Source organism: Procambarus clarkii, chromosome 17 (assembly GCF_040958095.1).
Source record: "Procambarus clarkii isolate CNS0578487 chromosome 17, FALCON_Pclarkii_2.0, whole genome shotgun sequence".
NCBI classification, from domain to species: Eukaryota; Metazoa; Arthropoda; class Malacostraca; order Decapoda; family Cambaridae; genus Procambarus; species Procambarus clarkii.
Window position 1 is genome coordinate 34,384,592 of NC_091166.1, and position 24,551 is coordinate 34,409,142.

Genomic DNA, 24,551 nt, shown 5'->3' on the forward strand with positions numbered 1-24,551 from the left:
CGGCCCCTGGTCAACGACCAGGCCGCGAGGACACTAAGCCCCGGAAGCACCTCAAGGTAACCTCAAGGTATGGTCACTTGATGGAACGCCGCCCTGCTCCTGATTGTCCTAAATGCATTGTCCCTCTTACGGTCGTGCATATCCTTGTTGAATGTCCCGACTTCCAGGACGAGCGTGTCTTGTTTTCCGACCGTCCCCCGTGGTCGCTTGTCCCTCGATAGTATTCTTGGCGACTCTGATACTTTTGATATCGTTCGCCTTAAGCTTTTCTGTTCTCGTATTGACATCCTTGGTGATATTTAGAGCCGTCTGATTATCCCGCACATTTGATGGTGCTACATAGCCTTCCCGGTTTGGTGCCTTCTTTTGACAATTACTTACTTTAGAGATGTCACTTCACTGTACTGTATTTGATTTAATCATCATTATAACAGCTATCCATTAATATTATTTCAGTATAATAATTTATGGTTATTCACTAATCATTATTAGTCACCATAATTAATTATCCACTTTAATTATCTATTTATTCTTTATAATGAGCTAGAATGCTTCTTCATTTAAGGATTATCAATTACTTAATCACTTATGAGTATTAATTAATTATTTGTATTTAATAAATAATTATTAATTATTATTATAAAAATAAATTAAGTCCCACTCTGAGCGTTTTCTTCCAATCCGCAGTATTACTTACTTCTATGTCATCAGAAAGACAGAAATATAAGCATTTTAAATACTTTGGCATAAATATAACTGAAGTGAAAGCAAAGATATGTGTATTTGTATAGTTACTTGACGGCTAGTTCTGGGAGTGTGAAGCCCTGCACACCACCTATCAACTGTGTAATTAATTTGCCTACTGTATATGCTAATTAACCTTAAAGGCCTATATGTCAGAAGAAAGATATAGACGTTAATGTGACTTCATTTCAAGAAATACATATCTTGTATATTAACTCAAGGACATTATTTTTTAGAAGAATTCATTATGATTGCACATATTTGGAGTTTTAAATTATGACTTTTTATACTGAAAATACTGTATGCAAATTAGTGCATATGGCAATGGGTGAGATTTTTGCCAAATTGACCTACTGTCATAAACATCTATAACATAGATGAGAATAACCAGCAGCCATACAATGTTGAGAACAGTTTTTTCTTGTCCAGATGAAAATATTACAAACCATGTTATCAAATTTGTAGATGACACTAAGATATGTGGTAAAGTAGAAGCGTTATGATTTTGAGGCCTTACAAAGAGATCTATATGAACTACATAAATAACTGCAAGACTGGCAAATGCTCTTTAATATTGAAAAAGGCAAGATCTTGCATAAAGGGTATAACAATACAAGTCACATCTATCAAATCAATAAAAAAAAAAGTTTTTATTTTTATTTATTTATATATATATAGGAGTTTTTACATTCTTGTACAGCCACTAGTGCACACGCACAGCATTTCGGGCAAGTCCTTAATCCTAATTTTCACACACATCCCCAGGAAGTAGCCCATAGCAACTATCTAACTTGCAGTTACCTATTTACTGCTAGGTGAACAGGTACATCAGGGTGAAAGAAACTCTTGCCTATTTGTGTCCGGCTCTGCTGGGGATCGAACCCAGATCCTTAGTACTACGAACCCCGAGCACTGTCCTCTCAACCGTCAGGCCCCCATCAGGAGGTCAAATGAACCTTTGACTTCAAGGAAATGAGGGTAGTTATTAAACTGTATAAATCTCTGGTGCATCCGCATTTGGACTACTGTATCCATGAATGGAGACCTCATCTTCAGAAGGATACATCTCCAGCCTGGAGTCCATACCTAGTTAAACACAAGGCAAAGTTAGAGAAGACTCAGAGGTATGCCACCAGACTAGTCCCGGAACCGAGAGGTAGGAGCTACGAGGAAAGGCTACAGGAGCTAAACCTCACGTCCCTGGAAGACAGGAGTAAGGGAAGACATCACCACCACCTACAAAACTCTCAAGGAAATTGACAGGGTGGACAAAGACAAACTCTTTAGCACAGGTGGAACACGAACAAGGGGACACAGGTGGAAACTTAGTACCCAAATGAGCCACAGAGACATTAGAAAGAATTTTTTCAGTGTCAAAGTAGTTAACAGGTGGAATGCATTAGGCAGTGATGTGGTGGAGGCTGACTCCATACACAGTTTCAAAGGTAGATTTGATAGAGCCCAATAGCTAGGCTCCAAAAATCAGTCCACCAGTTGATTGACAGTTGAGAGGCGGGACCACAGAGCCGAAGCTCAACCCCTGCAAGCACAACAAGGCAAGTACACCTGCCTTTAGAGAAAGTACAATGCCTAGAGACAAAAGTCATACCAGAAACAAGTCAACTCTCATGCTAGGAAAGACTGAGAGCCACAGAAGTAATAACACTGCAAACCTGTCATGGCAGGATGGATCTCATAAAAACTTAAAATATTGAATAAACTGGAGGATATTAATCCAGACCATGTCATTAAAAAGGTGGAATGTAATGCATACAAGAGGCAACCACTTCAAGTGTAAAAAGTCACAATGTAGGACAGAAAAGATGCTTTTTTACCCATATGGTTATAAACCCATGGAACCATCTACCTGGTGAAGCTGGAAATGTCATGATATTACTGAAGTTTAAAATTCGGTTAGAAAAAAATTCTAAGTAAAAACGGGGGATCTTTCGACAAGCCCCTGGCCACCTGTCCCTGTCATAGCCACTAAATAGATGGTGGCCTTTGGGTAAATTAGTTAAGCTATATTTTATGTATTAAACTTCATCTGTCAAGCCATGAATTCTTTATGAAGAATTTCATTTTTTTTTTCTGAACATAAAAGTTCTTATCATATATCATGCCATGGGTTTCAAGACAGTCAGTGGTAAAGTTCAACCTAAGAAAATAGTTGCGAGGATGACAATAAAGGAAAACCAAGAGATCATTCATAGCGAGACCATGTGATGTCTCTCTACAGACAAGTGTTAAAACATAGGGAAAACAAGTGTATATAGACAGATTCTTAGTAAGACAAGTAAGCAGTGAGCTACAATAGGTCCTAGTAGTATGCCTGCAATACATAAGGGAGAGAGTACCCTAAGAAATGTCATCACTGCTGTTATAATGGAAGGGGGACTCCCCTTCCAAACACTAACACCTCTCCTCCTCCTATCTTCCATACGCCAACAAGAGTCCTCAATAAAGGCAAGTTATACTTGTACGTACTGTAGTACAAAATATTAGTAGTAGTACTGTATGTATAACATTTATTTAAGTTAATATTTTTAGGGGGTGTAGAACAGATTGATTCAATTTCAAATCATATCAAATGTTTATTCAGGTAAAAGTATATGTATACAAGATGAGTTACAGACATAATGTTGGATTTCTAGAAAGAGCTAGTACACACAATGCCTAAAGCCACTAATACACACAGCGTTTCAGGCAAGATGTGGGAAAATACACTTAGGCTAAAACTTAATACTAACTGAGATCAAAGCATAAATCGAGTTGAAAAAGGGAAAGGGGGAGGGGGAAACATGGCAGAAATCAGCAGTTATACAAGTTGGTCAACAAACAGTACTGTATTATTTGAAAATAGCAAGACATGGGTTGACATTTAGGGAAGTAAGTTTTCATGGAGTTTATTAGGTAGTACTGTCAAGTACTTAGTTTTTCTCTTAAACTGGTTGAGAGAGGCCTTTGATGGATGAGAGTCTTTGATGTGATTAGGAAGGTCATTCCACATTGTGGGTCCCTTGATTTGCAGTGCATTTCTAGTTTGGTTAAGTCGCACTCTTGGAATATCAAATAGGTATTTGTTTTTGGTGTGGTGCCCATGGGTTCTGTTATAACCTTCTAGGAAGCGTTTAAGGTCAAGATTGAACTGTAATGCCCGTTTTAAATATATAGAGTACACTTCAGAGGATGTGCAATGACTTAATACGAAACATATTCAAATATTTAAGTAAGGGTGCCGAGTGCTGTCTGGAGGCCAGTTTGTTATCGTTCTAATTGCAGATTTGTGTTGAGTAATTAGAGGACATAGATAATTTTGGGTAGTAGAACTCCAAGCACAAATACCATAATTGAGACCAGGATAGATGAGAGGGTTACCAGGGCAGGGCGAGGTACATAATATCTGATCTTAGAAAGAATGCCAACAGTTTTAGAAACTTATTTTGCTATATTTTAAATGTGTCCCTGGAAACTCGGCTTGTTATCGATGAGGACACCAAGGAATTTACCATCTTCTTTGTTACTAATTTGGATATTGTTTATTCTTAGATTAATTTGATCTGAGGATTTATTACCAAACAAAGTATAGAAAGTTTTATCAATGTTAAGGGTGAGTTTGGTAACACCCTTAGTCAGTTTGTTAGTTCTTAATCCTAATATTTGGGAAATAGTGCTCCATGTTTTCTTAATATTGTCCGTAATTTGGTCAAATTTATTTTCATAGTATTTTATTTTGGCACTTCTAATTATTTTAGACAGTATTGATGAGTATCCCCTTGAAACTTTTTTGGAGATGACATTACTGTAATTTACTATAATGTACTTTATTTCTTATAGGAAAATTTGTTTCAGTTTTTGAATCGTCTCTGGAAATGGATTAAATCTGAAAATGGAAGCACCACTGCATGTGATGTCATAAATATATAACTTCAGTACAGTAATTACTTACATTGGAAACTTGAGACATTACATGATAGTAATATAATAAGAATTGCATACATTTTTATTCAACTAATTTTCATAATATTAATGTGTAACTGTATACATTTGTGTGATGCAGGAAACAATGCCACACTCTCATTTTCTGACTGTCATTTTAAACTAGTAACCTTCAACATATATTTTGAAGCAACTTTCAAGAGGAAAGAAAATTGCGCAAAATAGATTAAAATTCTAATTTGTAATACCGTAATCTTCTTCTTATCATCTCCTGGTACATACAGGCTTGATGGGGTTCTGGGAGTTCTTCTACTCCCCAAGCCCGGCCCAGGGCCAGGCTTGACTTGTGAGAGTTTGGTCCACTAGGCTGTTGCTTGGAGCGGCCTGCTCCAAGCAACAGCACATATCCACCACAGCCCGGCTGGTCCGGCACTCTTTGGAGAAAATCATCTAGTTTTCTCTTGATGTCCAAATTGAGAGGTACAAATTGAAGATTTTTTAACTTGCCTACTAATTGTAAGCTGTGAAGCTAAAGCCTTTCAATTACTGTAGCAGATACACGACTCCAACAGCTGAGCTGAGCTCTGAGCTGACAATGTTATACTTTAACAGCAATTAAATCAAGTGCAGGCGATGAGTCACAATAACGTGGCTAAAGTATGTTGACCAGACCACACACTAGAAGGTGAAGGGACGACGACGTTAAGAATGACTTGAGAATGGTCCAGGACAGACCGAAACGTCGTCGTCGTCCCTTCACCTTCTAGTGTGTGGTCTGGTCAACAATTAAATCAAATTCAAAATTTGAATGTGTAGGATTATTTTGACAAGATAATAAACAGTTCATACTGGAAAACATTCCAATACAGTATCACTGGACTCCACGTTAGCGGAGGAAATTGTGGTGCAAGGCAAACCATGTTTATTTATATGTACTATCATGTTGCTAGGTGTTGGGGTTGGCAGGGTTACTGTTATGTTGTCTTCTTTACCTTTGTATCTTGCAACCTCACCTTTCCTGTTTTCTAACAAATTTGGAAAAATAGAACTACTTTTCATAGTTGTAGAAATTATGTTACTAGATTCTGTGCTGTTTACATCCGTAGATATCACACTATTGAGGGCTGATGAGGTTGCATGTTGTCCCTGGATGTTAGTGCCTATGGCATTTGTGTCCACTGCACCTTGCTGATCAAGTGAAAGAGCCCGAGTAATGTCTGTAGTAGTACAGGAAAACGAAGAATGACGAGTACACTTTCGCATATTCTGACCACGAAGCCGAAATGAAGGTCGCCACTTGAGGCCACTTGGTGGCCTTGGTGGTAATGGTGGTGCTTGGGGGCTAGTTTCTTGGGTGAGAGGTGCTGGAGAAATTGTGGCAAGGGGAGCAGTGATATTGTCAACTTCTATTTCTTGCATTGTTTCCACTAGTTGTTTGTACTCTTGACCCTCAGGTGAGTGGTAAAAGGATACCATTCTGTGATAAGAAAACTATTAACATCTGACTAAATGCGCTGCATGTATATTTATTAATAACAATTAAAACAAATGCATTGTACATACACACACACACACACACACAGTCACCTGAGGACAACATAAAGAACATTGTGTGATGAGCCTATGCTATGGTTTCCAATTTCAGAACTGATTTTAAATACTGTACATGAATGGAGAAATAAAAAAATTCATGACTTTTGTGATACCAAAGTTGGGATATGCAGCAGTCGTATGGTGCCAAAATCTTCAGAAACACATTGACAAACTGGAGAATGTACAAATACATGCAACTAAATGGTTTCTGGAACTGAAAGACAAGCACTATGAGGAGAGCTTATAGGCACTAAATATACAAAAGCTGCCCTGATTCTCTCATTCCCATCATGTTCCTCTCAAGGAGTAACTTTTTGTATCCCATTACATTTTATAGATTGCTCTTCTTTGCTAGAATTTCCTCTTTTTGTGGACTTATTCATGAATACTATCTTTATCAAGCATTCCCTGTGTGTCGAAGTGGAAGTCTTCAAGAAAACTAGACAGTTTTCCGTAAGAAGTGCTGGACCAAATGGATTGTAGTGGATATAATGTATGGACCTGTGGGCCACTCCAAACAACAGCCTGTTGGACCAAGCTCTCACAAGCCGAGCCTGGCCCCCAGGCTGGGCTTGGGGAGTAGAAGAACTCCCAGAACCTCATCCAGGTACAATCCAGGTCAGCCCTCCTGCCTGATCATCTACCCACCCACCTGCTTGCCTCCCTTTGAACCAGCCATCATGGCCACCCCACCAACCATCCCGTTATCCTCCCAAATATGACTAAAAAGATACTGACATTTATACACCTCCAGGTTTAGCAGAACTCCAAATTTAACAAGCAAGGTATAGCCCCATATAGGTTATTAAATTGAGTAGATACTGTAGTTAAATTGCTAGATATTCCCAATATCTTCCTCCTGAGAGCTGCCCATCAGTTGGTGGTTATAGCAAAAGGTTTTCCAAGAGGATCTTACACCACACAAAAGGAAAGCTTTCACTCTTTCAAGTTCTCAGTTTCCTCCTTAGCTTCACGCTTGCACTGTATCGTGTGCTACCCCAAAATATGTGCCTAAGCCATATAACTTCACCGTTGTAATCACTGCCATCATCTTATATCATGGTGGATATGTTGAATGCAAATTTTCCTACAATGTACTTAGAAATAATCTTCAAATTATGCTACAATGTACCTGTCGATAATCCTAAAATTTTACTAAAATGTACCTATTAATTTTCTTCAAATTTTCTTACAATGTACCTGTTAACTTTTTTCAATTTTGCTACAAATTACCTAATTAAAATGATGTTAGATTAAGGACCTGCCCAAAACACTATGCATGTTAGTGGCTTTACAAGAATGTAAAAACATCAATGCTATGTACTCTCATAAACCCATTGTACCTTCTTGTATATACTATATATAAATAAATAATTCATTCTTTCCTATACCCCTCAAACATACTTCCTGGTAAACTGTTTTTAGGCATTCTAAAGGTAAGTTGATTCTTTATTCAAAACCAAGAAGAATTACTTTACCTAAAGTGTTGAAGAAAACATGGCGAGGCACTTGGGAGTAATGCAGCAATTATCTGTGGAAAATAGGGTCTCTGGCAGCCATGAAATCTCCAACAGCTTACTGTTACTTTCGCTAGAAAGGTGGGTGTATCTCTTGGTAAATGAGTTTCCAATGAGTAGCCTTGGCTGACCTTCTCCCACACCTTGCTGTTGTCTTTCAGGTGCTGTGAAATATGACATACTTTTAAATTATGTTTAGAGCATTATTACAAGTTTGAATAAAAATCACCATATAAAATTTGGGTACAATACACATGTATAAACAATACTCCACTCTAATAGAAGTAAGCTGCTCAAAATCTTTTTGAATATGTCATTTTATTTACATCGTTGGCATTGACCTTAAGAAAAATATAAAATCCCATTTGATATGCTAAATATCTGACTTTGTTGTGTAGACTAAGATTATAAACAGCACCTCTCGTACTGACTTCAAATATCCAGTACATGAAATTATTTTAAGTATTAACTTAGTAACTTACCTCCAATGTGGAATACTATATTGGTGTACACAGCAGTTGTAAAAAAGTTCTGAAGTCTTTTTGTCTACAAAATTAAAACCAAAACAAAGGACTCGGTAGGACCCTTGAAAGATATGTATCAACTATATTAAGAAATATAATAAATAAATAAATAATAAATGTTTATTTAGGTAAGGTACATACATACATGAAATTTTTTACAAAGATTGGTGGACTTACAGATAGAGCTAGTACATACAATGCCTAAAGCCACTATTACGCAAAGCGTTTCGGGCATAACAGTAATATACTTCCTACATACTCTCAATTAGGTTCATGACAGATAATGAGATGTCGATTAATGCTACATAACCTACAAGTGTTCCACATTCCAAGAAGTTCTACACTAATCCTAGGTCCACTAACTACAATTCCCAAGTGTACAACTAATTACAATTAATATCTCCTCCCAACCAGCTAGATGTTTGTCAGTTTGACCAAGGTGAGAAGCTTGTAATATAGGCCATTGTATGCAGATCGGAGTCAGTTGATTGGATGCTTGAAAGATACAGCAGAAATTATGAGAAGAATCAAGACAGATAAAGATAGACTACCAGATGACCTGGACAAACTGGAGGAATGGTCTAGAAAATGGCTACTAAAGTTTAACACAGGAAAGTGTAAAGTAATGAAATTAGGCAAAGGGAACAGGAGGCAAGAACACAAGGTACCATCTGGGAGGTGAAATCCTGAGAGAGTCAATAGAGAGAAAGATCTGGGGGTTGATATCACACTGAACCTGTCCCCAGAAACCCACATCAAAAGGATATCTGCAGCAGCATATGCTAGATTGGCCACCTTAAGAACTGCCTTTAGAAACTTGTGTAAGGAATCATTCAGAATCTTGTATACCACTTATGTCAGACCAATCCTAGAGTATGAAGCTCCAGCCTGGAGTCCATATCTAGTTTTACATCAAGGCAAAGTTAGAGAAGATTCAGAGGTATGCCACCAGACCAGTCCCAGAACCGAGAGAGTTATGAACTACGAGGAATGGCTACGAGAGCTAAACCTCACATCCCTGGAAGACAGAAGAGTAGGGGGTGGGGGGGGGGGGGGGGGGAGAGACATGATCATCACCTATAAAATTCTCAGGGGAATTGAAAGGGTGGACAAAGACTAACTATTTAGCATGGGTAGAACACGAACAAGGGGACACAAGTGGAAACTTAGTACCCAAATAGGCCACAAAGACAATGAAAAGAATTTAAAAAAAAAATGGAATGCATTATGCAGTGGTGTGGTAGAGGCAGGTTCCATACATACAGTTTCAAATGTAGATTTGATAGAGCCCAGTAAGCTCCAGAACTTGTACACCAGTTGGTTGACGGTTGAGAGGCGGGACCAAAAAGCCAAAGCTCAACCCCCCCCGCAAGCATAACTAGGTGAGTACATGTGTCCTTCAAAATAAAGCTAGCTATGACAAGAGCTCCAAAAAACTAATTACAAAACTTATTTTGTTCTGCCAGTCAGAGACTGGCAGAACAAAATAATTTAAAAAACTTATATGATTATAATGCATATCTTTAATCTTTTTAAAATAATTTACCTTGTATGGCTGTGCACCTCCTGACAGGATTTCCCATAGAACCACACCATAGCTCCATACATCACTCTGACTAGTAAACTTTGAGCTGATGAGGCATTCCGGAGGCAGCCATCGCACTGGGAAATATCTTGTTTCTCCTACAAATTACATAAATGAAAACCGAGTACAGAAAGGAGGTACACTGTTCAAAATGGATAACCTAAATATAATGTCCAGTAAATTCTCAACATTTAAACACATACCAGTAAGTTCTATTTAATTAAATTATGTATACTTTTGCAAATGCTGTACAGTACATGCAATAAAAGAATTATCTTCTATATGTTCTGAAAGTACAGGTGCAGTATTATAAACATTATTTAAAAAAATCTAAAATAATAACAACAATACATTAACTGCTTGGCATAAAGTTGAACCCTCAAACTGGTCCAATACATCATATATGTGCTCAAGGAGGTTCTCCACAATGTATGCAATGTTTGCAGTACTGTTTAATAATACTCAAGCATACATAGTTATGTTTGCTTTATGATACTGTAATTTTATTAATTCCCTAATTCAGTGTGAAGATTGGTAAAATAAGATTTATAAGCTTTTGCTATCTTTCAATCAAAAACATTTTTTATCTTTCAACCAAAATCATCCGATATTTTTCAAGAAGAGGTTTTTGATAATATCTTTCAACATATGTAGAACACATCTGCCTTACTGATTTTGTAGTAGTCATTGTCTGTCAATCTTGTCATGCCGAAGTCTGAAATCTTAATGTTAAGTTGGTCATCAACTAAACAATTGCGAGCGGCCAGGTCACGATGTACAATTTTGTGACTTGCTAAGTATGCCATTCCATCTGCTATCTGTATTGCCATGGCACACGCATGCTGCAAGGAATCGGTAAATACATGATTTCTAATACTGCATTTGAATTATTAAGAGAACTCTCCCCTATTAAGAACTCTCTCCCCTATTAAGAGAGAATGGGGTTTGGAGAGAACTGGACAACTGAGAGATGGTTCCCCATGCAAACATATTTGGCTCTCTGGAAGTCACATGAAATTCTAGTTAATAACTCTTGGCCTAGGACATAACTGGTTCACACATTATTAAGCTGCTATGTCAAATTCCACACAGCATGCAAATATATCATTTGCCCTAGTTTGCTCAAGCACTTGGACTGATCGGTACAGCAACGGTTTCGCTTCTTGTAGGTCAGCGTTCAATCCTTAATAGTACAAGTGGCTAGGCACTGTTCCATTCCTCTGCCTTATTCTACCTGTTTGTCCTCAAATTCCTTTCAAGTGCTACATAGATGTACTGGTTTAGCTCTTTCTCCTCATAATTACCTACCTACCTTGGGTTAGCAAATGAACCTAAGGTTTTCCAACCCAGTATGTTGGTTTTACACCCCCCTTAATACAGTCCATAAACAAATTATGTATTGTATTAAACCCTTTGAATACTAAATAGAGGATGCAAAACAAAACTACTCTGTACAAAAAATCCAGTTTAATGTAATTACGTAATGAAATGCCTTTTGGGGGGGGCCCCTTAATGGTTCACTGGTACCAGCCTCCTGGGCCCAGATTCACGAAGCAGTTACGCAAGTACAGTACTGTACTTACAAACGTGTACATCTTACCTCAATTTTTGACGGCTTTGATTACATTTATTAAACAGTTTACAAGCATGAAAACATCCCAATGAACTGTTGTTATTATTATAAACAGCCTCCTGGTGCTTTGGGGTTCATTAACTGTTTAATAACTGGAAACAAAGCCACCAAAGATTGAAGGGAAGGGAACTATCAGGAGAAAGCGCCAAGCCATTATGACTATATAGCCCAGGGAAGGGGTCAAGATAAGGATTTGGGATGGGATGGGGGGGAAAGGGAATGGTGCCCAACCACTTGGATGGGCACCATTCCCGTCCAATCTTGGAAAGATTGAGAAAAGATGTACAGGTTCGTAAGTGCTTGCGTAACTGCTTTGTGGATCTGGCCCCTGGATACCTAGGTAGAGACAAAATAAAAAATGCAAGAAAAATATTAGCAACCCTGACAACTAGGGACACAATAATTAGGTTATTACCACATAGTTATTCTCATGATCAGGGAACACATTTTAACAATATTAGAAGGAACTTTTGTCTTTTTTATGCATAAATGGGTGCTGCACCATATAAACAGGTGCACAGCCCAGGCACTAAGGAAGTGACTTCTTAACACTTTCGCGCTCTCCGCAAAGGTCACTCAGCCAACCGAATGTGCGCGCTGCATTTTTATCGCTTAAGCGTAAAAACAAAAATGTGTATACTCTTTTTACTCTTCTGACCTTAGTTCTCATGCTACGTATTTCATTTTGGTACCAACGTGTTCGCAATAAAATTCTCTAGAAGAACATCAGTAAAAAAAGTCACGAAACGTATAGGGATACCAGCACCAAATAAATAACTACGAAGATGACTCGCCGTAAGCGCCCATCAGCAACAAAATGTTTTTACTCTTGGGATTGTAATCACCTCCACACTTGTTCTACAGTGTTAATTTTGGTATCAATGGACTCGCAATGAAATTCCCAACACGGTGATATGAATATAAGCGTAGAATAATGATTGCGGCCCGCCCGCAAGAGTGTGGGAAGTGGTGAAATTGTTACCCGATATCGGTGACGGGACGACGCACGGCGTTTTGAAAGTTTATACTTATTTCACTCTCATGACATTAATTTTCTATGTACGTCATTCATTTTTGTGTCAATGTGTTCGCAATAGAATGTTCTATGTGCTCATAGGTAAAAAATATCAACAAAGTGTAAGTTAGAATAGCGCCAAATATAAAACAACGCTGGAACATATCAGTGAGCGTCAAACACACACGAAATGTTTTTACTTTTGTTATGTTTGTCAAGTTTATACTTGTTGCACACAGTTATTTTTGGTTGTATATTGATCGGAATAAAATTCCCTAAACAGACATATGCATATAATACATGATATGGGAGAAGCATTACCAGTATAAACGGCTAAAGTCACCCACCTGCAACGCGTTTGGGACAAAATACCATTTGATCGAAGTTATCCACACCTTTCATGAACTTATTGTACTATGCAGCCTAGTGGTGAGAAAGAGAGTCTCATAGCGCGCAGTTTAAAACAAACCCAAAGTAAATCGGATAAAAATTGAATTTTATACAAATATTTTAAAAGTTGACATAACTTTATGTCCACTATGCGTTTATGTTAGACGAAACCGGACGCGCCGGCGCGTTCAGATAGCGCGAAAGTGTTAACACTCCAGAGAAGAAATGGGAATGTAAGGGCAGCACTAGGGGGGGGGGAGGGGGCACAAAGGGGAAGGTTACCCTGAGCACATACCTCTTCACTCTGAAAAATTGGCTCGTGCTACACCACTATGTAGAGGAAACGCCACCAATGACAAACACCATATCACACCACTTTGCTGAACAGGCAGAACACCAGAGCCATCACAGAGGAGAGGCGACCCAGAACTCACTACATCAGTGAAAGAACTGGGAGAAGACACCCCAGCATGCAGCAAGTTACCCCCCCCCCCCTCTCCCCAAAATAAGTGGAGGAGGTGGGCCAAATGAGCTCACTCTAGTTCCTAGAAAATTTGATAATTTCTTTACATAGTTGGGAAGAGTTCTTTAGGCAAGTTTTGAGGCTTTGGTCTCTGAAACCAGCAGGAGTTTGTTTTAACTCCCACACTTTTGGTTGCCTTCCCCAGTGAGGAGGAGAAAACAAATGTCATCGCTCCCTGCATGAGGGAGTGAGGGGGAGCAGATTCTGGCTCTGATCCCTAGTAGGCTATAGAACTGATGATGTGATCTAGTAGATGGTACCCTTTCAGTGTATAGCTTCAAGGAGCCACAAGGGGCTCCTCCCAGAAAAGTTAATGAGATGCTAATAGGTTTAGGAAAGGCCTCACAACAAAGAAATGTCAATGATCCTAGAAGGATAGGCAAATATGGAAAAGATAAGAATTGCCCCCTAAGGGTGACATTTAATGGAATGAAACAAATGACAGAAGTGCTTAGAAATGAATGGAAATTGCAAAATGAAGATGTCTGGCAATACTGGATCAATGAGAAAACCCATCAGAAAGATGGAGCAACAAGCAATTGATGATACATTCACAATACTTTGTTTACAAGCATACCCTAATTCCAACAGGTAAATAAAAGATATGAAAAATATACAAAACATTCTAAAGGCATACCTGAACACTATAGACAGACTTGGGCACAGTAAACAATTAGTACCCCAACATATGTAAGTATGAAAAATTAAATAAATAAACTTGTGAAACAGAAAAACTTACATCAACACTGAGAACAGAAAATATGTCATCATCCTGTGCCTTCAGTGATCTCAGATACTTTTGCAGATCCCCTCGACTCATTAGCTCCATCACCAGCAACATATGGTTTGGACCAGGTACAACTCCATAGGCATGCACAAGGTGATAACAATTTAACTTCCTGAAAGTAAACGAAGGAAATAACAGAATTGAAATTGGAATTTGTTTTATTTAGCTTTGAATCAAGAGTGAATGATTTAGTTTTAAATAGAATTAGTCTCAATGAAGATATATGCCAGGGCCTAACCCTTATTCATTATATAACACAGCAAAATTTAAATTTATCTTTTTTTTATCCCATCGCCCAATGATGAATTACGGATGCCAGCTCAGGTATGGCCTAAATCTTAAGCATATAGTGGTGCTTAGAATCTTCATGTCAATAAATGATCCTACTTTCATTGTAATAAGGGAACCCAATAGCAATTCTACCCCATGACCTTAATTCTTACAGGGACAACAAATCTTGCAAAATTGGTCTGCCTCATCCATGTCCTTTCATCTAACTTCTTTCCTGTAAAACATCAAAATGCCACCTTCACTTTTTCTATTTCCCAGTACTGTACTGTATTTTTGCATTTCTTATATTCTGCATACAAATTAATAATTCTGTAATAAAAAAAAAATTGGAGGGATTTTTTGTGCATTAGCAGGTATGACGATTTCTCCAGTCTTTGTCTTGGGCTAAAACACCAATTTTTAGGGGTTTTCCATTTCAATTTGTTACTTTCATCAGATTTTGTTGAAATTTTTATAGGATACACTACTCGGCAGGCTTAACATTTCTGAGAGAGCTATTTAAGATGATAGAATTTTTTGTGACAAGCTAAAATCACCAAATTCATGATCGTTATTACCAGGAAACATAAGTTATAAATTTCCTCAAACAACTATAGAACCATGTATGGTTTTTCCAATGATACCATAAAAGTGTCTGCCATAATATTTGTAAATCTGAAATGGATTAAAAAGAAAAAACCAGCGTTGAATGTGATGAAACACCATTTTCTGGGAGAGTCCCCGAGGCTCCCCGGAGTTTACTAGGCTGATATGCTTATGTCAGACTTTGAAATCAGTCATGTGTATGGAGTTCTATGGGTCTACCGGGGACCACGAGCCAGAACCTGACCCCCTCAGTAGAGGCAAGGGGAGCAATGGCCTATAGAAACCCCCTGTGTGGTTGGAAGCATTCTGTCTGCCATCAACTGGGTTAGGCACCCAGAAAGGTAAGCGTCCTAAAACAAACCCCTATTCTGGTGAAAATTGCTACCAAGTGGATAGAATTCCCCTAAAATAAACAAGCAAACAATCATGACGTCACATGTTGCCGCGCCGCTGTCCGCGCAGCTCCCCCCTCCCCGAGAGAGGGAAGAGGGAGCCCCAGACCCATTGTGGCAGCTATCCACCCCCAGTTCTGAGGGTGAATGTCAAAAAACGTGAAAAACCGCCGACCGGAGGGAGGGAGGGATGCCGGGGAGCCTCTGGGACTAATCCAGAAAATGGCGTTTCATTACATTCAACGATGGTTTTCTGGGGGGAGCCCCTTCTGCTCCCCGGAGCTAACTCCCCACAGAGGAAAGTAGAGGGACCTACCCGGGAGGTGGTTGCCGCTCACTCCTTAACTAAGTCGAGACAACCGGCTTCAACAGCTGATCCAAAGTGACACAGACCCGACTAGGCACAGGAACGTGCACGAGATAACGAGCCGCCAGGACCCTGCTCGACCGCCAAAAAAACCCCGAGCCCGAATGACAGCCCAGGATATGTTGCCAAAAACAGAGGCAAGAGCCATGAACATGGACACGGAGAGAGACCGCAGGCTGGCAAGCCATAATAATCCTGCGGGCGACCCGGAAGACCCACACCCGCAAACAGGGAAGGAGGAAAACCGGATCAACCCAAAGCGCGACCCAGGACACAGAAGCCGTGGCGCGCAATGAACGGTGGAAGGCTGGCACCGGACACCAACATGATGCACTCCCGGCCAAACCCACCAAGCAACAACAACCCAAGTTCCCCTCCGGAAAGCAGCCGTCTCAATCTCCGCCAGAAAAGAAATAGACTGCCGCACCAAACAACCCCATCGCCATGACCTAAGGAGCAGAAAACTCCTGGCCCGGAGGAGAGCAGGAAGCTCACCAACCCAACCTCCAGAGGCCAAGGCCAACAGAAAAAAAAAGAGCCTTGGAGAAACAATCCGGAACCGAAAGGGCCACAACAAACTGAGGAGAAGATAAGAGAGCACTTATCAGATAAGAGAGCGATCAGGACCACTCAGGCGGCGCATGAGCAGGCCGGAGGTGAAACAACGCCTGAGGCAGCATGCAAAACGGTGCAGAAGTAACCTCAATACCGAAAGCAAGCTGAAGCGGCTCCACCAGCGCCGCACGTTGTTTATTGTCTAAATAAATGATCTACCAGTTGGTATACAGAATTATATGAACATGTTTGCTGATGATGCTAAGATAATAGGAAGGATAAGAAACTAGATGATTGTCATGCCCTTCAAGATGACCTGGACAAAATAAGTATATGGAGCACCACTTGGCAAATGGAATTTAATGTTAATAAATGCCATGTTATGGAATGTGGAATAGGAGAACAGACTTCATACAACCTATATACTATGTGAGAAATCTTTAAAGAATTCTGATAAAGAAAGAGATCTAGGGGTGGTTCTAGATAGAAAACTATCACCTGAGGACCACATAAAGAATATTGTGCGAGGAGCCTATGCCATGCTTTCTAACTTCAGAATTGCTTTTAAATACATGGATGGCGATATACTAAAGAAATTGTTCATGACTTTTGTTAGGCCAAAGCTAGAATATGCAGCAGTTGTGTGGTGCAGTTGTGGTGTGGTAACACGGTCGATGGCAGACATAGAATGCTTCCAATCACACGGGGGTTCTATAGGCCATTGCTCCCCTTGCCTCTCTAGAGGGGGCCAGGTTCTGGCTCGTGGTCCCCGGTAGGCCCACAAGAACTCCATACACATGACTGATGCCAAAGTCTTACATTAGCATATCAGCCTAGTAAGCTCTGGGGAGCCGTAGAGACTCCCCTCAGAAAAGGGGATGAAAAAACTGCAAAGAGCACCCACCAACAGGACGGAACCAATGGACTCAAGGAACAAGGAACTGAGCCCCAGGAGGGGCCGATGCCCAACAACTCTCTCGAAGAGGGGGAAGGAAAAAGCCCCACTCCCTGTAACCGCAAGCCCCGTTCTAAGGGTGGAACAACCCCAGCGGGGTCCAACTGGGCCTGGGGCCCCCAAGGCAGCCCTTCCACAGCCTTGGGAACCTACACTGCAGGCCCCAGGGCCAAGCCGTCCCCCCCAAAGCCCCGTTTTCACAAGAAAAACCCCGGGGCAGCCGCAAAAAATACTAAGGAAGGGAGCCCACTGGCACTCATACAACATGGCTGGAGGAACAGGCTTGAATGCCCCCGTCACTACCCGGAAGGGGAATTCCCCGAGACTGCCGGAGTCTCAAAACCATCGAAGCCCCGCCATGACCCCGAATCCACAGACTGTAAGGACCCGAATGCAGGAAGGAACAGGGGGGGGGGGGGACACAGATTAGATCACAGCAGGGAAAAGACAAGGGGGTGTGGAAGGAAACCAAAGCAACCAACACCCCCAAGCCCCGTCACCAAAACGAGGCAGCCTCAGGGCTTCCAGGGAGCAAACCACCTACAGTGTTGCCAACACTGAAACACGACGTGCAATGCCCATGCTGCCCGCATCCACATAGTCAGCATAAGACTGGGTAATCAAGCCACAAACAAGCAACAAAAACTCGCAGGGCTCCGGGTCGAAGGTGGCAACGACCCCACAGGCAGCAGACAGAGGCAAAACAGTGAGTCACCCTGAGACAATGAGACAGAGCAACTCTCGAACTCACACAAAGCGAGGGGGAACCCCGGGGTCACATCCATCGGACCCACACATCCCCGTGGGGATTCCCAGGGTCCTGAGCGTTTACTTTAAGAGGACTCGCGCTCAGGTAAACCCAGGCAGGGTACTACTAACTGGCGCCCAAATCTACCAAACAACCTTCTAAGAACTGAACCCCCCGGGACGTGTACACTCACGGGGACCTAGCAGGGAGGGGGGAACCACCAGAAGAAGGAAGAGTACTCAGTACACAGGGGGCAAGAACCAAGGCAGACCCCCTCACCAGGCAGAAAACAAAAACAAAAAGAAAACCCCACAAGAGGACAGCGTACCCAGGCGGAACAGAGATGGCCACTATGATAGGCGAAAACAAGCTGCGCAGTACCCTGCGCCCTGCCAGTGCAAACTGCCCCCAACCCCAAGGCGAACAAGGAAGACAGAACACCCGAGCACACAAGGGGTGGCCAAAAACTAAGCAGTGAATGGCCTAGCAGGGGCAAAACCCAAGGAACTTGTGGAAGGGAACCCCAAGCCAAAAGGGCAGTACTTAAAGGGCACCTAGAGAAGGAAACCCCTAGGCGCATGTAGCCCGAGTACTGAAGAATCACTCCCGGCTCGGGCACCACCTAGAAGACAGACACCACACTCTAGGTACTGTGTTGAAACAACCACTGGAGCCAGAGCACACAACCTCAGCCTTTAGCATCAGCCATAGAACTGAGGGTGGATAGCCAGCGCGATGGGACTGGGGGCTTCCCCTTCCCCCTACCGGGGAGGGGGGAAGGAGCTGCGTGGACAGCGGCGCGGCGACGTGTGACGTCATGATTGTTTGCTCGTTTATTTTAGGGAAGTTCTATCCACTTGTTCGGCTTGTGGTAGCAATTTTCACCAGAATAGGGGTTTGTTTTGGGACCCTTACCTTTCTGGGTGCCTAACCTGGTCGATGGCAGACATAGAATGCTTCCAATCACACAGGGGTTCTATAGGCCATTGCTTCCCTTGCTGCTTCTGAGGGGGGCCAGGTTCTGGCTCGTGGTTCCCGGTAGGCCCATAGGACTCCATACACATGGCTGATGCCAAAGTCTGACATTAGCATATCCGCCTAGTAAGCTCTGGGGAGCCGAAGGGGCTCCCCCCCCCAGAAAAGGAATTAAAATACTAGTGTGTTTATTATTTATGTTATTTGAAATTGTTATTTGAATTTGTTTAAACTTGGTTTGGTTTAAACCAGATTTTAGAAACTATGTTTAAGCTTTAAAGTTAATCTTTTACTTAAAGTAAATAAAAATAAAAAGTTCTAGTCAAGTTGACTTGGAGCCCTTTAAACTTTATACTGCGCATAGCGTCTTTTCCTGTGTAGCGCCTCACCTTACTTCTACCAAAAACTCGCAACTTCTCCTGGCCATTACAGCTAAACTACACGAGATTGAGATGTTATTTGGATTTTTGTGCATCCAGGATGCTAATTAACAATGCTAAAAGTAAAATAATTTGTTCAGAAAATTGTGTGTGTGCGCACCACAGGAGTGTCACATTTAACATGTGTGCAGTGCAAGGGGTTAAGAGGTCACTTACAGCATTAACTTGGCCTCTTGAAGTATATCATCTCTAGCCTGGTAATTGGTGACTTGCTTGACAGCAACAGGAGTGAGTCCTGACTCAAGACGAAGCTGTCCTTTCATTACTATGCCAAAGTGACCTTTGCCAAGCTGGCAGCTCTCCTCCAGTAAAAGATTAGAGCAATCTAAAATATGTTGACTTGAGATCATGGCATAGACATCTGGGGTCCACAGTGGCCCTGAAGAGAAAAAGGAATATATATGATTATATATACTGTATGACTATAGTATATTTTCTTACTATAATTATATGTTAACTTATGAGGTACTAACATATCTACCTTGTATATACACAGTCACATGCTTTTTGGACGCCTTGGGATCGAGACTGATTGAATAACATGTGTCTGGAAATGTGGTTCATCATTCTGAAAATCTATACTGTACAGTATTTTGTTTGTACTCGCCAATATGAGAAATTCTCGTCTGCTTATCAATTTGATTATTGTTGATGGAGCATTGTTATTTAGATGTGAGAGGTGTGGTGGTTGGTTGATGGTGTTGTGTTGACTGAAATAGAGATTAAACACTGCACTGCGCACACTGTGATGTCATGGACAAACAGGGTGCGTACACCGGTATATCACGTTTGTTTGTACAGTATATTGTAAGATTCAAGACTCCCATGGGTACATGGAGCTCATCCTGTTCTTCAGGACTCCAGTAAACAGACGCCATCTTTAAATTAATAAAAGTCGTCTGCATCCCTCCTGGCTAAGAGAGCCTCAGTACTGCCAGAGCAACCAAGCTCTGGTCGCAATGGTAACATTTTTTTAAAGTTTCCTGTGATCAAAGAATGCATTTTAACAATAAGAAAACAACATTTATGGAATAATTTTTTCTGCACACTGGAGGCCTGTCATTCTGTGGTACAGAAGAGTAGTGCTGCAGTGCAGAAGAGTAGTGCTGCAGTGCAGAAGAGTAGTGCAGCAGTGCAGAAGAGTAGTGCTGCAGTGCAGAAGAGTAGTGCTGCGGTGCAGCAGAGTAGTTAAGAAGCACATCACTAAACTAGAAAAGGAGCAAAGACATGCAACTAAATGGCTTCCAGATTGGAAAAATAGGAGCTAAAAAAAAGGTTAAGAGGCATTAAATGTATGAAAGCTAGAAAATGGAAGAAAAACAAAAAGAGGCAATATAATCACTATTTACGAAATAATAATAGTACAGTAATTAATAATATTTACAAAGAAGAATTTTTGAAAACTGCAACTTCAAGAATAGGATAAAGGTTCAAACTAAGGAAACAAAGCTGCCAAAAAACATCAGAAAGTTCACTTTACCAAACAGTGGTAGACGGTTGGAACATGTTAAGTGAGAAGGTGGTAGAAGTAAAAACTGTCAGTAGTTTCAAAAGGTTATACTGTATAATAAGAATACTGGGAGGATGAAACACCACGAGTGTAGCTTTCATTCTGTAATTACACTTAGGTAATTACCTTTCTAGGGATGCAGTGGCAACTTTGTGAATTCATTGGAAGATACAGTTAGCAAGACTGTAAACAGTTAGGCACTAGACATCTGGGTGTGAATGTGAACAATATGAATATGATGGTAGCATGGGACAGGACACAAATGTACAAATCAAAAGTTGGGAAGTGAAAAAAAAAATGTAAAATAATAGTGTATACATAGGTACAAATATAACACCCTAAGGGGTATATTGTACTGTACAAACAGCTGTCTTTGGGTTGGGTCACAGGATCCCCATGGCCCAACTGCCAGTCTTAATATTGGCCAAGAAGCACAATCATTAATTCTAAGCCTAAATTAGACAGATATCAAGGTACAGCAGGATTCTCATGTTCACAAGCCAAAGCTCTCAGATGATGATGATACAACTTCTGGTGAAAAATTTAGGAGGCAGTTTGATCAAGAAAAGAAGGCCAAATAAGGTAGCTGGTATGCCCCACCCAGATGTCTAGGCAATTCATGAATCTCTAAGTGACTAGTACATGCTAATAGGCATTCTTAAGATCCAAGGAAGTGAGCCAAAAGTGACCCCCAGGAAACCAAAACCCAGGCATATTTTATTTTTATTTTATTTATATATACAAGAGTTCTTACATTCTTGTAAGTATACAAGTCAAGACATAGTTGAACAACACCCAAGGCAACTCACCTGTTTCGTGATGATAGTGTGGGTTAAGAGTTTCCTTTACAGGTTCCTTTCTGGACTTCATCTTGAAAATTAAAAATGAGGTACCAAACAGCAACAGTACCAACAGTACAGTTAGTACTGGCCAAAGCTTCATATCATGGGATGATTCCTCCTCTCCACCCTGAGTTAAAAAAAACAAAAAACAGCATTGAATGTAATGAAACGCCATTTTCTGGGTGAGTCTCGGAGACTCCCCGGAGCTAACTAGGCTGATATGCTAATGTCAGACTTTGGCATCAGTCATGTGTATGGAGTTCTTATGGGCCTACCAGGTACTATGAGCCAGAACCTGGCCCCCTCTAGAGAGGCAAGGGGAGCAACGGCCTATAGAAACCCCCGTGTAATTGGAAGCATTATATGTCAACTATCGACCAGCTAAGGCACCCAGAAAGGTAGGCATTCCAAAACAAACCCCTATTCTGGTGAAAATTGCAACCAAAAGCTAAACGAGTGGATAGAACTCCCCAAACAAAACCGAGCATGGCCCGACTGGGCCCAGGAACATTTACAAGGTAACGAGCAGCCAGGACCCTGTTCAACCACCAAAATCCCCACGCCCGAATGTCAGCCCAGAACATATTGCCAAAGATGGCGGCAAGAGCTGCGAACTTGCGGATGTCATGGGCACGGTGATAGACCGCTGGCTGGCTAGCCTTAATAACCTTGTAAATGACCTGGGAGACCTGCATCCTCGAACAGAGAAGAGGAGACACTGGATCAACCCAAAGCGCATCCATGGACACAGAAGCCGTGGCATGCAAATAACGGCAGAGAGCCGCAACCGGACACAAAACATGATGCACCCCCGGCTGAAGCAACCAAGCATCAACAACCCAGGGACTCATTCTTCACCAGAAAAGAAAGAGAAGGCTGCAGATGAACAACCCGATCACCTAGACCGAAGGAGCAAAAACCTCTGCACTGGAGGAGAGCATGAAGCTCACCCACCCGACCCCACAAGGCCAATGCCAATAGGAAAAGAGCCTTTGAAAAACAATCCAGAACCGAAGGGGCCACAACAAAATGAGGAGAAGAAAGAAAAGAGAGCACTCGGTCCAATGAACAGGACGGCTCAGGCAACGCATGAGCAGGCCGGAGGTGAAACAACGCCCGAGACAGCTTGCGAAACGGGGCAGACGTGACATCAATATTGAAAGCAAGCTGAAGTGGCTCCGCCAGCACCGCATGATATGAGGCGACAGTGTTAGGCATAAGAAGACGGTCCTGGAACAACCAAGAGAGAAAGGACAACACCACCCTAACAGAAAGTGAAGTACAACGATGAAGACGTAAGAAGAACCGGAAGGACCGTCCGGAAATTTCATACTGCCGCCGAGAAGCCTGTAGGTGGGACACTAATAAGGAAGCCACCTGATCACCATAGAGATGATGATAAACTCGAGTCAAAAATAACATGCGAAGACTCGAGGAGAAGACCATCCACGTGGCGTACCGGTCCAATCTGCTAGAAGAGGTGGAGCCGCGGAAAAACCTCCATGTTCGGACACTGAGCAAGCAGTGCCTGAAACCACAGCTGGGCTGGCCACCAAGGAGCCAAGAGGACAACTCTTCCCTGGTAAGTCTCTAAGTGAGTCAGGACCTGGAGCAACAGCTGAACCAGGGGAAAGAGGTACAGGAATCCCCACCTCGACCAGTCCTGCCGAAAGGTTTCGACCCCGACGGCTTCACAGTCGGGAAAGGGCACCACATACAGGGGAAGGCACCGCGACCACGCTGGCGCAAAGAGGTCCACCTCGGGGCGTTTGAACGTCTGGCAAAGCCAACGGAAGGAGTCGGTGTCGATCGTCCATTCCGTGGAGAGGGAAACGAAATGAGACAGGCCATCGGCCAGGACGTTGGACACTCCCCGCACGTGAACAGCCAGGACACCCAAACCCCAAGAACTCAGCAGACGAGTCATTTAAAGCGACCAGCGCCAAAGAGCCAAGGACCACATCGAACTTCCCCGGTTCAGAGAATGAACCACCGGGGAGCAGTCCAAATGGAGCCGGATTGTCGACCCGCTGGGGACTCAAATCCTCCGAAGAGCAAACCATACCGCCGTGAACTCCCGCATAGTGCTGTGGGCTCGACAGAAGGACAGACCCCACCGACCTTGGCCAGCCTGGTGAGCACTGGTTACAAAGTCCCAACCGAGAGACGACGCGTCCGTGAACACATCGAGCAAGGGCTCGGGTAGGCGCCAAGGCACTGAGCCCCGAAAAACCAAAAGAGGAAGCCAGTGACGCAGCAACTGACGCAAAGCCCCCGCAAAGTACCCAAAGAGCGGCCGAGAAACCGAGCAATAAAACGGACTCACAGAGGCAGACCCCGAGGAACTTGTGGAAGGTTCCCCAAGCTCCAAGGGCAGTACTCACAAGGCACCTAGGGAAGGGAACCCTAGGCACATGCAGCCCGAGTACTGAGGAATAGCTCCTGGCTCTCGCACCCCTGGAGTACAGCAGCCACACACAAGGCACAGCGCCGCAAAATACTAGAGCCAGAGCACACAACCGAGCCAATAGCATCAGACTCAAGAACTGGGGTGTAGATCGCCGGCGTGGCAGGTCTGGGGCTGCCCCTTCCCCCTCCCAGGGAGGAGGGGGCTGCGCAGACAGCGGCGCGACAATGGATG

The 24,551-nt window shown here is 42.2% G+C and overlaps 1 protein-coding gene across 1 annotated transcript in view; it reads right to left on the minus strand.

The window, feature by feature from the left end:
* Positions 1-4,733: 4,733 nt before the first annotated feature.
* Positions 4,734-24,551, minus strand: part of LOC123772523 (insulin receptor) — a 106,213-nt gene continuing 86,395 nt past the window's right edge. The window contains exons 23-29 of the mRNA XM_069325820.1: positions 21,878-22,037; positions 19,715-19,937; positions 14,203-14,362; positions 10,573-10,744; positions 9,864-10,000; positions 7,755-7,957; positions 4,734-6,160 (exon numbers count right to left, since the gene is read on the minus strand). Of these exons, the coding sequence (XP_069181921.1) occupies positions 5,527-6,160; positions 7,755-7,957; positions 9,864-10,000; positions 10,573-10,744; positions 14,203-14,362; positions 19,715-19,937; positions 21,878-22,037 (1,689 nt within the window). The 3' untranslated portion in view covers positions 4,734-5,526. The remainder of the gene's footprint in view (positions 6,161-7,754; positions 7,958-9,863; positions 10,001-10,572; positions 10,745-14,202; positions 14,363-19,714; positions 19,938-21,877; positions 22,038-24,551) is intronic.